At 34.7% G+C, this 13,751-nt stretch overlaps 5 protein-coding genes across 5 annotated transcripts in view; 2 read left to right on the top strand and 3 right to left on the bottom strand.

The window, feature by feature from the left end:
- Positions 1–13,751, top strand: part of LOC106125650 (uncharacterized) — a 41,582-nt gene that overhangs the window by 22,035 nt on the left and 5,796 nt on the right. Inside the window, exons 2-6 of the mRNA XM_013322930.1 lie at positions 11,438–11,533; positions 11,627–11,679; positions 11,763–12,620; positions 12,841–12,973; positions 13,294–13,428. Of these exons, the coding sequence (XP_013178384.1) occupies positions 11,528–11,533; positions 11,627–11,679; positions 11,763–12,620; positions 12,841–12,973; positions 13,294–13,428 (1,185 nt within the window). The 5' untranslated portion in view covers positions 11,438–11,527. The remainder of the gene's footprint in view (positions 1–11,437; positions 11,534–11,626; positions 11,680–11,762; positions 12,621–12,840; positions 12,974–13,293; positions 13,429–13,751) is intronic.
- On the bottom strand, positions 219–2,304 carry LOC106125789 (uncharacterized). Its single transcript, XM_013323142.1, has 8 exons — positions 2,274–2,304; positions 2,010–2,126; positions 1,657–1,903; positions 985–1,469; positions 854–903; positions 687–783; positions 546–616; positions 219–265 (listed from the first exon to the last, which is right to left on the bottom strand). Exons 1-8 carry the CDS (start codon positions 2,277–2,279, stop codon positions 238–240), a joined length of 1,101 nt encoding a protein of 366 aa, XP_013178596.1. The 5' UTR covers positions 2,280–2,304; the 3' UTR covers positions 219–237.
- LOC106125652 (uncharacterized) lies at positions 3,719–5,293 on the bottom strand. Its single transcript, XM_013322932.1, has 5 exons — positions 5,195–5,293; positions 5,022–5,083; positions 4,371–4,508; positions 4,169–4,271; positions 3,719–3,865 (listed from the first exon to the last, which is right to left on the bottom strand). Exons 1-5 carry the CDS (start codon positions 5,198–5,200, stop codon positions 3,719–3,721), a joined length of 456 nt encoding a protein of 151 aa, XP_013178386.1. The 5' UTR covers positions 5,201–5,293.
- Positions 7,071–8,140, bottom strand: LOC106125791 (spherulin-2A). Its single transcript, XM_013323144.1, has one exon. It carries the CDS (start codon positions 8,113–8,115, stop codon positions 7,234–7,236), a length of 882 nt encoding a protein of 293 aa, XP_013178598.1. The 5' UTR covers positions 8,116–8,140; the 3' UTR covers positions 7,071–7,233.
- LOC106125651 (uncharacterized) lies at positions 9,691–11,282 on the top strand (the record flags this gene model as incomplete). The annotated part of the gene is made up of 2 exons (XM_013322931.1): positions 9,691–10,510; positions 11,266–11,282. Coding segments are annotated over 2 exons (837 nt in total), but the record flags the coding sequence as incomplete, so codon positions are not given.

The raw sequence follows: 13,751 nt of genomic DNA, 5'->3' as shown, positions 1-13,751 counted from the left end.
ATTAAAAGAATGATTATTGTCGTATTTTACAAAAAAATCAAAATAATATAAGAACGTATACCAAAGATTGTCATTGTGGTGTGGGTAAATAATGAAATGCATTTAATTTTTCAATATTCATTTATTATTTACAGTACATTTACATATATCATTTTAAATTACAGCGTAAAATTTTTGTTTCTTGCATTGCAATATTCGCCATTTTGTCGTGGTTTTTAAATTTGTTGGTTTCAAGTTTTAATGTTTGTTCGCTTTCCTTGCAGTCCTATAAATGAAAGATTAATTAATTAATAGGCTTGTGTACCAACGAAAATGGCGTCGGATACGACGTGACGTAACTCTTTCTAATTGGTGTTTTGTGTCAAGTAACTTGATGCCAGATGTAAACGATTTTATTTTCTAAAAATATAATTAATGTTAGTTTATTTTAATCATTATTCTTGATTTTTCACACAAGTTAATATGCAAATAATATACCTAGTAGACAAGCAAATTAGCTATAAATTGTTCATCACATTTTGCAAATTGTAAATTCCTTTAGTTACCTGAATTTGGGAGAAAATCGTCGTCTTCTGTTGGCATTGCTTTCAATTGTCTGTTGCACGGGCAGAATTACCTATGGGTAAGGACAAGTTATTTAAAAATATCAGAAAAAGGGTCATAAAAGATACTCTGATCATTCTTACCTCAGCAATTGGAACAACTTCCTCTTTTGGTGGTCCATACTCTTTGAAACCGGGAGGTCCATATTCCAAGAAGCCTTCAGGAGCTTGCTCAAGGGTTCTGAAAAATAATACAGTGTTTATTCAATACTTAACTTCTTTTAAAGCAAATAAATTGGTTTCTATCTTACCCAAATGTGTCTTGAATAACTTTAGCAGATACGTCTTGAACAGTTTCAACCTAAAATTAAACAAATTAGTTACTTAACTTTGTAAAGTGTACCTTAGACAAGTTTCTTATCCAAATTAGTGTTTTTTTTACCTGTTGTTGTTGTTCATTGTCAATACTGTTCAATAATTCTGGGATATTTTGAACCTCTTGTACGATAGTCTTGACTTCTGTTTCAAAGTTCTGGACTTGCGTTTCTACTTTCTGTACCTCAGTTTCTACATTTTGAACTTCAGTTTCAACTTTCTGTACTTCTTCTTTCACAGTCTGTATTTCTTGTACTTGCACTCTTTCTTGGAAGGTGGATACGATATTGCTGTTGGCATTTTCATTCTCTTGCTGTGTTACTTCTGCTGTAGCTTCGTTTCCTAGTACTTCATTGATAGGTGTTTCAGCTACGATTTGTGTGATTTCTTCGTTTTCAACAACTGCTGTGGCTATTTCTACAATTTGTGTGGTTACTTCAGCTGGTTGGATGTCTTCAATGATTTCTGTTTCAACTAAAGGTGTTGTTTCTTCAAAGATTAATTCCGTTACTGGTATAGCTTCTTGTACGAATGATTGTTGACTCAGATTAGCTGGAAATATAAAACGTTTAACACACAATTAAAAAGAATGGGATCCATTTTATTGTCCTCTTTGCTGTAAATTAGGGAACGAATCAGAATTCATTTAGTTTGTTTCTTACCTGTAGGAAGCATTTACTTAACACGTGATTTCTTATCTTGTTATCTTAAAAAGAAAGACGTAGAAATGTAATCTTACCTTCAGAATCTCCAACAATATTTTGAATTTCAGTCACAGCAATTTCGACTTTCTCCTCAACATTTTCCTGCGATTTAGCTTCAATTACGGAGAATGCTTGTTCGGTAACCTCGTCAGGTAGTCCTTGCTTTGATAATTCTAATGGTGCCACTTCGACTTTCGGTGGACCGTACTCTTGGAATGAATCAGATCCAGATGCTATTGATTCTTGGAATATCACGTCTTTGAATGGATTTTCTTTTGGTTCCTGCAATAGTAATGATTGGTTAATTAATAGCTGTAATTCAGTATTAACAAAAGCCTTTCTATACCATGTCTTGGTTATTTTGTACATTTTCATTAGTAAGATTCACCTTTACTTCAGATGGCAAATAGAAAGCGGGACCTTCTGGTCTCCAACCACTTGGTAAATAAGGTCCTGAGCCTTTAGCGGCCACAGAGACAATGAAAAGGGCGGCAATCACGAATATCTGAAAGAAATAAGTTAAGTAAAAACCATACCATTATTAAAATGAGAAATAATTAGTTTTTCGTATTAAGATTTACTATACAATTTAAAATGAATTAAAAATTAAATAAAATAAATCAAATATATTCGAAATTTCAATTGTTTTTACCCTCATGTTGATAATGTAAGATGTCACTAGACTGATACTAAAGCCTCATAAAATTCCGTATTTATACCAAAAAATTAACTAAAGAACCTCAAACAAATCGAAGACCATACGATTATCAAATATTTACAGAGTTCCGATTACCCATTTAATTGATTGAGCAATTCTAATTAGTACGTGGCAAGGATAAAAGATTGGACAAGTACTTGCTTATAGCGAATGTGTGTAAAGTGGTAAATTCCGAAATACCATCACAATGTGTTGAAGCCTTTTTTTCCAGAGGGGAATGCTTTATGCATACTCCGCGAGCCGGGGGGGACGCGGTAGTTATGTGGGATTCTCCTCTATAGCGGAGGCATACCCACTTAACCTCTCTGTTCCTCCAACGCATCGGGACGGGGCCACGGGCACGCTTTCGCTCTCGTCCGCGTCCCCGTCTGCGTAATGTGTTAAAGCCTGATAAATACAGGGCTTATATCAAGGTCCAAGGGTCGAAGTTACTTGATTGTAAGTACAGATGTGAATGATAGATAAGATAGAATCCAAAATACTGCGTTATTTATCTTGCTAATGAAGGGTTTTCTTTAACCGAGTTTCTCGCTTATGGAGGTCCTTAGGGTCCGGATATTGTCTCTCGCTTGTAGAAGATTTGAAATAAATATGCTTAAGACGGGTCTAAATAAATCTGTACAATTAATAAAATTGGTAAGTCTGTAATGACGAAAAACATCCATATTTCGTGAACATGATGTAAGCTCATACCGAAGTACAGTATTTAAATTTTTGTGTCTGTCCACAAATCCGTGATTGTTTTCTGGCTGAACCGATTTTGACAGGACTTGGATTAGACGGTAACTGATGTATGCAAGCATTTAAAAGATTTTTTTTTACAATTTTTTTTTAAATGCCACACTGCCAAAATCGCCAGAAATTGCTAGCGTCGTTAATGAATGAATCCAGTTTTTTTAACAATGTAACAAAAGACATTAGGGTTTTTATTATCATAATCGATTTAATTATTTTTGACCCAGTTGAATGGTTTTTATGCGATCCAAAGTAAGTTTTACTAAAAACCTATTAGACTATTTTTTGCTATATAAAGACGAGATGAATATCGTATTTCTCTTTATTTAATATGTATTACGTTCGAACTAATTACTCAATTATAAATATTGATTTATGTAACGCGTTGGTCAGTATTCTTTGAAATCGATTCGATGTCTCGTAACCTTGAAAAGAACATGTAGAGTTGCCATTTATCCAATTCACGTCTTCACTCGATTACAATATAATATTAGAATTAAAACAAAATATTATAAATATAAAATCAAAAATAAATTTATTGTAATAAACGAATACATATACAAGCTTGAAAATCGATTTATAAATTACAAACTTGCTGAATTTCACAGAGGTTAAATATAAAAAAAATAAAATAAAAAAAGGCATCAGTAGCCATTTGATCGTGCAGCAAGGTTGCTACGGCTGCGGTAGCCATTCGAACGGCCATTGTTTGCATCATATCCACTATGTTCTTCAGAGTCCTGGTAGGATACGCGAGATTTGAAGCCGCTTTCCGCTTCAAGGCTCACAGTCTGGAAAAAATAAGGCTTTCTTGAATCGCAATTTCTTAATCTGTCATACCAGGCCGGCGTTAGTATAGGGTGCGGATAGGAGACCGCCCAGGGGACAAGAAAGGGTCGCCTCAGGTATAGTAAATGGTAAAAAAGAGGGTTGCCCTAGAAATCTCGCCAAGGGCGATTGTAGAGCTAAAACCGTTACTGCTATCATTTTACTGTGAATACAGTTTGAACCACTGCGTTTACATTACTATACGTAATTGAGAAGAGTTTTTAAAGAGACTTATTTGAACTTTTCGCTGTTAGAAAACCACTTACATCACTTTCGTCTCGGACGCCATTAGCACCGAACCTCCCATGTTGTTGGTCTCTTAGACCGTTAACGAGTCTAGCGTCTACCCCACGGTCTTGGAAACTATTCCTGAAAAATAAAAAACATAGTTAAAGGAAAATATTATTAAGTAGATAGAGTCATTATTAGGTTTTTTGAAGCCTTAAACTGTAATTTTTGTAAGAATACCTGCCGAATCCATTATCATTGTCCTGATGACTAAGGCTTCTTGCGGCAACCACTTCAGGTATTCCCGCATCAAAAGCAGGTCCTCCTGCTGGGCCCTGAGGATAACCCGTAGACCGACCGGATGGTGGAGGCAAATAGCTGAAGAACGAAAACACGTTAATTTCAGATTTATTGGAAATGGATTAAGATTCGAGTTTCAAAAACTGGTTCGCCTACCTTACGTAAGTGGGATGAAGACAAGGTGATTTATTAGTATGGAGTTAGTTGTAAAACAATTCATTTCTCATTTATTATGTGAAAACATAATGTGTGAAGTCCGATGGAATAATTTTTATACTACGTTTTTACAAAGTTCTTATAGCAACGTTAGGGTAGGGCGAGGTGAAACGCCCAAGGCTCCGGACATAAGGGAGCACTGCACCAGAGTCGCATATTAGGGATGTCTGCAGTGCAACCTAAGACATCATATCTTTGAAAGATTTCCCCGTCACCAATAAGGAAGCGCCGTAAAAATCTAGCCTAGGGCAACTCAAATAATAAAACTGAGGGTCAGTTACTGATGATATAATTTACAGATTGAATTCACTAATATATTTAGTAACAGAGATATTTGGATTAAATATTTTTTGGAATATGTGAAAATTTATTTACCTCTTAGACGGCGGTGGTTCCGAAGCGGTGAAGGCAACAAGGGCAATGGTAATCAGTAGGGTCTGAAAAAAAATACGATCTAATTGTAAAAATACGCAATGTTAAAAGACAACATCCTTGAAATAATTTAGTTTTTTTTATTTGTTTTTAAAGCTATTTTTAAATTTTTATACCTTCATGTTTGGAATGAAACTTTGTTGATACAACGACTTGTAGAGTTTGATACTTTAAGCTCAGTACTTTGTGGTTATATAGAGACTGATTTAAACAGGCGGGGGTTGACATATTGTCGCTCATTAGCTGAAGAATAGAGGAGCTTTCAAGGTGGATTGTTAGAGGACAGAGAAATCAGTGGAGCCGAACAAGCATAAAACTCTCTGTAATTCAGCACGCAATACTTTAGTTTCTTAATTTCCTTTGCGTGTACGTCCGTTCTTTTGTTAACATCAAATTTAATTAAATTTTTCAGTTATATGTAATTTTAATGTTATAAGCTTATTTGGTTTCTTTTATCAACAACCTGCCCTTATCCCTACAGAGGGTCGGCACAGTTTGTACTCCTCCATACATATCTATCAGCGGTCATATTTGAATCTACCCTCTTCTTGCGCATATCCTCTTTCACACAGTCCATCCATACTTTTTTTGGTAATCTTCTACATTTGGTTTAATCTCTATTATTTGTAATAAAAACTTTTTCTTTCTTTCTTTAGTGTTAGTAGTGCTTTATAGCAGTATCTCAGGTGTTCAGTGGGTTTAATTTTTTTTCATTAATTATACGAAAAATTACTAATTTAAAATAAGATAGTTTTGTTAACATCCAAATGTTTTTATTGAAGTCGCCTCTAAGTATTTATTGTTCTATACAAGGATGTACCACAATGACAACACGAAGAGACAAACTGCTACAATTTAGTCGACCTTACTCCAAATTAGTTAAACACGGTCGCTAGTTACTTTTCACATCCTCTGAAAGATGTTATTTAAAGAAAATCTTATATCATCATCATCAGCTCAGTATACGTCCACACCGAGGGGCTCGAAGCCTACCCTAAGTTAGAGATGACTAGGCCATAGTCAACCACGCTGATCCAGTGCTGGTTGACTTCAGATATGTGCAGCATCACGATTTTTTCCTTTACCATAAGTAGGTTAAATGTACATAAAGTATGTGTTATTAATCAACTAGTAGTCGTCCGAGACTACGTCAGCGCGGGAAGCAAAAAAAGCATTATTATTCTTTTTTTCTAAGTCTATGTGTTATTCTAGACTATATTCTACATGCATGTAAACTTTTATCGAGATCCGTTCAGCCGTACTAGAGATACCTTCAAACATCCATCTATGTATCCATGTATCCATCTTAACATTCTTCTTCTTCATCTCAGCCATGACACGCCTGTTGCTGGGCATAGGCCTCCCCTAAAGATCGCCACGATGACCGGTCTTGTGCCACCCGCATCCAGGACGCTCCCGCAACCTTGACCAGGTCATCGGTCCATCTTGCGGGAGGCCTGCCCACGCTGCGTCGACCTGTCATCTAAACATTCGCATTTATAATATTAGTAAGATGTAGCAAACATAATAGCCATATGTTTTTTACATGTTTTTTGACAGTGGAAACTCACGGCTATAAGTATTGATTTAAACAATGGATATCTTGTGTTCAAATCGTGATGAATAGAGCTTTTGTGGACTGATCTTTGGTCATATCGACCTTGGCCTTAATTGTACAATTTTGGCATCGTAATGATTTGCTTTTGAAGATCTAAATCAATTGATGTTATGTAATCCTGTTTCCACTAACGAGATACTTGTATAAAAACGTGTTGTAAAGATTCATAAAAGTGATGACGCGCAATAATACATTCATCTTAATCCTACAATTATTATAAATGCGAATGTTTGGATGTATGTTTGTTAGAAGGTAAAAAGAACGGAATTTGACATAGATGAACATAGCCTGGAAAATCACATAGACACAGTCGTGGGTGAAAGTTAGTGTTCTATGTTATATAATTGAAAAAAAATGACTGACAGTTGTCAAATATTTTTATTTCTATTATTTAAGCTTAAGCTACTGACTGTACAAAAGTTTGGTATTGTTATCCTTGTCTTTTTATAAAAGGTACGAGCGAGATAACAATATTGTGTATAGTTGTTTCGAAAACTCACATTAAAAACAAAACTCACATATGACGTCATTATAAACTTACAAAGTCTCACCAGAAACTTTATCGTAAACTTTCAAATTAGCTTCAGTATAAAAACCTATGTTAATAATTTCTTTAATAATCACTTCATTGTCTATACCACCACTCTTCATTACGCCATCAACAGACGGTCCGAAAAAATGATGTCCTTTATACGCTGATTTGTAATTAACAACTACATTTCCTCTAAGAGTCGCTAAGTATAATACTTCGACTTCTAAAGATCCTTTGCTTGCGGATAACACAGCTGTTGCTGCTTGTCCTGGTTTTAACTCTGTTTCTACAGAACTGGATGCACTGATTGTCACACTTTCAGATCTTTCCTCACTCTCACCCCACGTAGATGTGAAAGAGATGCCAGTTTTACCTGCAGCTTTACCAAACATGACGTTCACCTCATACTCTATGTCCTGTGAGATTGTTGTTTCTTTACTCTTTGCCCAACTTGTTGTGATCGTATTTTCAACTGTTTGACTTATACCTGTATTCACTTTGATTGTATTATTCGATACGTTTTCGAAATCGTGTGATAAAATTATTATTTGTTTTTTATTTATTGATTTTATTATTGCCGATTTAACAGTTAGAACTCTTGATACTTCTTCCCATTTGTATTTTTTATATAAATCACCCCAAGGTGTAGGACTTTTTAAATACACATTATTAGGTTTTCTACCGTAATGTTCTTTTACCGCTTGTTTTATATTTGCATTACTTATTTTGAATAATTCTATCTCTTTCTTTCCTATCACGTTTACTTCAAATCCTGAATAGTTTATCGTTATATTGTTAGGTGTGTTTCCGATATTAACGTCAATTGAAATCTTCGATTCAACAACTGTTAAAACTATTAAAAATAATAATAATTTTAATTTAAACATCTTATTAAATTCAATAATATTAATACTTCACGTCCGCACAATCAATGAAACTGATTTACTTTGGGATATTTCAAACTAACAATTTTTTTACTTAAGATCAAAGGTTAAATAAATCATATTATCGTTAAAATACAAGGAAATTATTTAATAATATTTGTTTTAATAAGCTGTGTTAGAGCGTCGGTGGCTCAGAGGTCAAGCATTTGACTTGCAATCTGCAGGTCCTGGGTTCGAATACCGCCATGTACCAATGTGTTTTTCCGTTTCTGATTTACATATGTACATTTATCCGACGTTCTTACGGCGAAGGAAAACATCGTGATGCAACCTGCACATATCTGAGAAGAAATTCAAATATATGTGTGAAGTCAACCAACCCGCACTTGGCCAGCATGGTTGACTATGGCCTAATCACCCTTAACTTAGGGTAGGCTCCGAACCCCTCGGTGGGGACGTATGCTGATGATGATCTGTTTTTAACTTTTGTCTAGAAATCGTTGACGATGTTATTTATCTTTTTAGACATTCACTATTTGTTCAATAAAACTCAAAAACATAATAGATATGTTACATATAGTTAACTAATCCAGACTTCAATAGAAATGCCAAAAATGAACTATACAGTGGTAGAGCCCGCTTTAACATCTTCGCACGAATTGTCCCGGCTCGCCCGGTGTAATACCACGAACACACAAAAGACATGCGTCAACTGGAAGCAATTCCGCTTCTGATGAATGTGATCCCGGAAGCCTAATTCAGTCCTCTTTTCCTTCCCACCCTTTTTCTTATAACTAAAGGATGGGAAGTGTAACTGGACTTTCCGGATGAGAGGATGCATGGAAAAAAAATATTTTTTTCTGTGCATCCTCTCCTCCGTCGATTAAAGGTAGGCAACGCATATGGAATTGCGTATACCTATGAGCAACGGCCACTTAGCTATTTCAGCGATTTCAGTGGCTGGTCTCTCGTTTGCCACCTTATGATATAAAAAAAAATCCGCGCGGACAGAGTCACGGGCGATATGTAGTTATGCGTAAACATAACAAGATTATCAATATTATAGTTTAATCTAAGTCTATGGTCTTGAACTGCGTTTGATAAATAGGTCATAGTTAATGTCGTCTTCAACTATTCAAAACACACGTACAAAAACATTGTCATCTCTTTCATCTCCTTTAACTAAACTGAGACACAAATAGGTTGTATGTTCTTGTTTTTCTGCAATGAAAACTATTCAGTTTCTAATAAATCTGTTGTATAATTCACTAGTTGTCGCCCGCGACTCCCTCCGTGCGGAATTAAAAGAACTGAATAAGTAGCCTATGTGTTCTTTCTGTTCCACATCTAGGCCAAATTTTAGCGAGATCCATGCAGCTATTTTGGAAATGCATACATTGAAATAAATATCCATCCATCCAAACATTCGCATTTATAATATTAGTAATATTATTTATTTACTTTAAACTATTCAATGAATTGAATAGTTTAATGCAATTATTCCGTTGCAAATGTTTGTTAGGATTATTTAATTTACGTATTATAATATTAATATTGACAAATATGTTTCGTTTATATATATTTATGATTTTAATAATATTTTCCAATTGTAAAATACAAATTTCAATAAAATGTGCTTCAAATAAAAATGACATAAAAGTGACATACAATGGTGATGATAAAAAAATAATAACAAATACGGAGGTAAATTTATTTAATATAACAAATTATAATCTTAATAAAGGTGTTAGAATTGAACTCGGTAAAGAACCGGATGATATTTTCATAAACGATCCAACAAAATATGGAAATTTATACGAAAAATATAATTGGACGCCTGTGAAAAGAAAATTGCAAGTTAAAAATATAAAAATCATTGAAATTATCACAGATAATATAATTATAAAGAATCAAGAATGTATAAATAATACAACACGAAATATTAAAAAAAACATATCTATTTACGAAATAATAGAAGATACAGTTAGATCTTTTTGGTATAAAAATGGATTACCAGAAGAATCTATTTTGTATAACATGAGTTATAATTTTCACGGACAAATAAAATCATTTGAAAATCAATGGAGAAAAAACAATTTTCACAGTGTGTCACTACCATTTGGGATAAAAAAGGATGGTTATATAAATATCAAACCAGGAGGTAAAGCAACTATTAGACTCAAAGGGAAGAAAATGATTATTCTTATAGAAGTTCTTTACTTGGCTAATTTAATTGGAAACGTTGTTGTAAATTATGCACATCTGTATGGAAAATATCATTTTTGGGCACCAACTGTTAATGATATAATGAAAGCTAATAATATAACGAATAGAATATTAACAACAGAGTTACTTGAAATACGTTGTTACTCAGATCCTATTATTGAAATATTTGATAGTATTACGTTTGATAAAATAAATATAGTAAGGCTTCCTTCGCCTTTCCGTGTACATAAGTTTAAAAAACTTAAATTAAAATTGTAAAGAATTTGAAGTGTTTTTTTCTATTTGAGTACGCAAATTAATATAAAAGAGATATACTTATTATCATCATAGACAAACTATAAAGTTTATGTTAAAACTAGTAAATTCCAAAATATTTGTGTGTTCTTAAAGATGTTCTATGTCTATGCCATAAAGCGAGATCCATGCAGCAGTTCTGGAGATAACTTTTAACAAACATCCATCCAAACATTATCTTTTAATATTACTAAGATTTTTACACAAAAAAGAAATGGTCGGCTGTATGTAATTTAACAATTCTTTGTTTACTTAATTACGGCTTTGGATCGTCATCATCATCAGCTCAGTATACGTCCCCACCGAGAGGCTCGGAGCCTACCCTAAGTTAAGGGTGATTAGGTCATAGTCAACCACGCTGGTCAAATGCGGGTTGGTTGACTTATATCTTTGAATTTCTTCTCAGATATGTTCAGGTTGCATCACGATGTTTTCCTTCACTGTAAGAACGTGGGATAAATGTTCATATGTAAATCGGAAACCAAAAAACACATTGGTACATGGCGGGATTCGAACCCAGGACCTGCAGATTGTAAGTCAAGTGCTTGACCCCTGAACCACCGACGGTCTACAAGGTAAAGGCTTTGGATAGAAATGAAAAATAGTTTATGATATAAGGACGATGTATGACAGTGACCTACAAATCGTAGATGTCACAACTAAATGAAGGTGTTATCAACAATAGAAAAGCTCTAAACAATGCAACGCGTAGATCACACATACTCGATCTTATTGCTATAGTTATAGGATTCAATTTACAATTTATTTTTATTATGAACATGCAATCTATAAGCTATTGTTACAGTTGAATTACTTAGGTATAAATACAGCTATCATGTAAGCAAGAAAGTATTCGGTACAAGTAATTCCTATCAGACAGTTCAGCTTTGAAACTATGAGGGTAGGTAAAAGTTTTTTGTAAGATAGTTTTCAAGATTCACGATTATGAGAGAGAAAGTATTATTAATTCAACTTAAAATTATCTTTATTTCAGATGTTTGTATTTCTATGTTTGCTTTCCTTGGCGCTGGCGGAACCACCTGTTCGGTTAGTGATTCTGTAGCTGCTTAAGAATTACGAAAGCCTTCAATCACTGACAAATTTCAAAATACACTTGTTTTCATTTTCAGAGATAGTTATCTGGACGCAGCAGAATCACTCCAAGATCATGGACCACATCAGCAATATATACCAGATCTGACTGCCCCGTCTGCACGACACCAAACCAAACCTCAACGTGTACCAACTTCAAGACTGTCCCAACATGGTTCAAATTTTCGGGACAATTTGTCCCAATTATACGGAGCACCAAAGAATTCCCGACTTTCACAAGAATACGGAGCTCCAGAATTCCGGGACAGTTTATCCCAAGTTTATGGACCACCAAGTAATTCCCGACTTTCTCAAGAATATGGAGCTCCAGATTTTCGTGATAATTTATCACAACATTACGGAACACCAAACCAAGAGTCCTTCAGGTCTTTATCTCAGGAATATGGTGTACCAGCCACCTCACAGTATGATGTCACCAGTTTTCCGTCTGTTCCAAAAAGCAGCGTAACACATTACGGTTCACCAACTACCAGAAACCTTCCATCTAGTTCTTATCTTCCTTCTCAACGTTCACTATCAACGGAATACGGATTACCAGATGACTTATCTCGTAGAAGTTCTACTAGAAACTCATCACCGGTCCAAAAATACGGTGTACCTAAATTCCAAAGCAGAAAATCACAATTTTCTGATGCTTACAGTTCCTCCGATCCTGTAGCATCAGCCAGATCAAGTGTCCATCAATCAAAAGTACATTCAGAATTTGGAACTCGTTCTTTGCCAACTCAATATGGCGCTCCTGAAGCTAGGAATCTTGAACCTTTAGAGAAATTTGGTGTCCCTAAAGCAAGAGGTATCTCACAAGAATATGGACAGCCCGCTAGATCTATTGGTACAAAAACTAAAGCACATGTTTCATCATATTCAACAATTAAGTAAGTCTGTTCATAGTTTATCAACGATAGCCCATAAAAGTGCCCATTGAGGGGCGCAAAACCTTTAGAGGTAGACATATTCAAGTCACAAATCTTAAGAACAAAAGAAATTTCCTAATTTCTGGTCAAGATTTAATGCTTAAGTGAAGAACATCTGTAACAAAGTATTATAATTAAGTGTTAAGTTTTCAATAAGTAAGTTTTTTTTGTAATTTCCTAGTTCACCAACCCAGCAATATGGTGTACCAGAATCTCGGAACTCTATGCCATCAAATCAGTATGGTGTTCCAATTGATGGAGTTTCAGATCAGGGCTATCAGTACGCCAGGAATGCCTTAGATCTATTGAACCAGGTACTATTTAGCTTCATGAAATAATAATGTTACTAATATTATAAATGCGAAAAAATAGATGGATGTTTGTTTGAAGTTATCTCCAGAACGGCTGTATAGATCTCGCTGAAATTTGGCATACATATAGAACATAGTCTGGAAGAACACATAAGCTACTAATTAAGTTTTTTTTTAAATCCGCACGAACGGTATCGCGGGCGACAGCTATTTAATAAGCCCAATTCCTGACAAAATTATTTATTACCACATAAACATCAGTACAAAATTATTCTAACAACAAAACAATGCTTTAGCAGTAATAAACTTTTTTAATATCACAGGAACCAGCAAACTATGAATTTGCTTACAAAGTAGACGATTACGAAAGCGGTAGTGACTTTGGTCATGTAGAGACCAGACAAGAAGACAAAGCTGAAGGGTCTTACTTTGTTGTGTTGCCAGATGGAACAAAACAGGTAAAAATAATACTTTTATCTTCTAATAACCCTCCCTTTGGTGACTAGGAAAGTCTGTTCTTGTCATTAATCTATATTTTGTATATTTAAAGCTAATGCAAGCCATGAAAATAATTTTAGACGAGTTTAAAACGGCCCTCAGAGTAGTTTTAAGGACGTCGTGAGAGCGTCGATGGCTCAGGAGTCAAGCACTTGACTTGCAATCTGCAGGTCCTGGGTTCGAATCCCGCCATGTACCAATGTGTTATTCCGATTTACACATATGCATTTATCCGACGTTCTTACGGTGAAGGAAAACATCGTGATGCTGCACATATCTGAGA

The sequence above is a fragment of the Papilio xuthus genome, unplaced genomic scaffold (assembly GCF_000836235.2).
Source record: "Papilio xuthus unplaced genomic scaffold, Pxut_1.1 DF825783.1, whole genome shotgun sequence".
Classification (NCBI taxonomy): domain Eukaryota; kingdom Metazoa; phylum Arthropoda; class Insecta; order Lepidoptera; family Papilionidae; genus Papilio; species Papilio xuthus.
The sequence above is the reverse complement of the archived record's forward strand: the minus strand, read 5'-3'. Positions and strand labels throughout refer to the sequence as shown.

Coding starts and splice junctions, on each gene's coding strand:
- LOC106125791 (XM_013323144.1), bottom strand. CDS start 8,115: ATGTTTAAATTAAAATTATTATTATTTTTAATAGTTTTAACAGTTGTT.
- LOC106125652 (XM_013322932.1), bottom strand. Junction 4,509..5,021: donor GAACCACCGCCGTCTAAGAG/GTAAATAAATTT, acceptor TTCGTTCTTCAG/CTATTTGCCTCCACCATCCG. Junction 3,866..4,168: donor GCGTCCGAGACGAAAGTGAT/GTAAGTGGTTTT, acceptor TATTTTTTCCAG/ACTGTGAGCCTTGAAGCGGA.
- LOC106125789 (XM_013323142.1), bottom strand. Junction 784..853: donor GTTATTCAAGACACATTTGG/GTAAGATAGAAA, acceptor ATTATTTTTCAG/AACCCTTGAGCAAGCTCCTG. Junction 266..545: donor CGATTTTCTCCCAAATTCAG/GTAACTAAAGGA, acceptor TTTCATTTATAG/GACTGCAAGGAAAGCGAACA.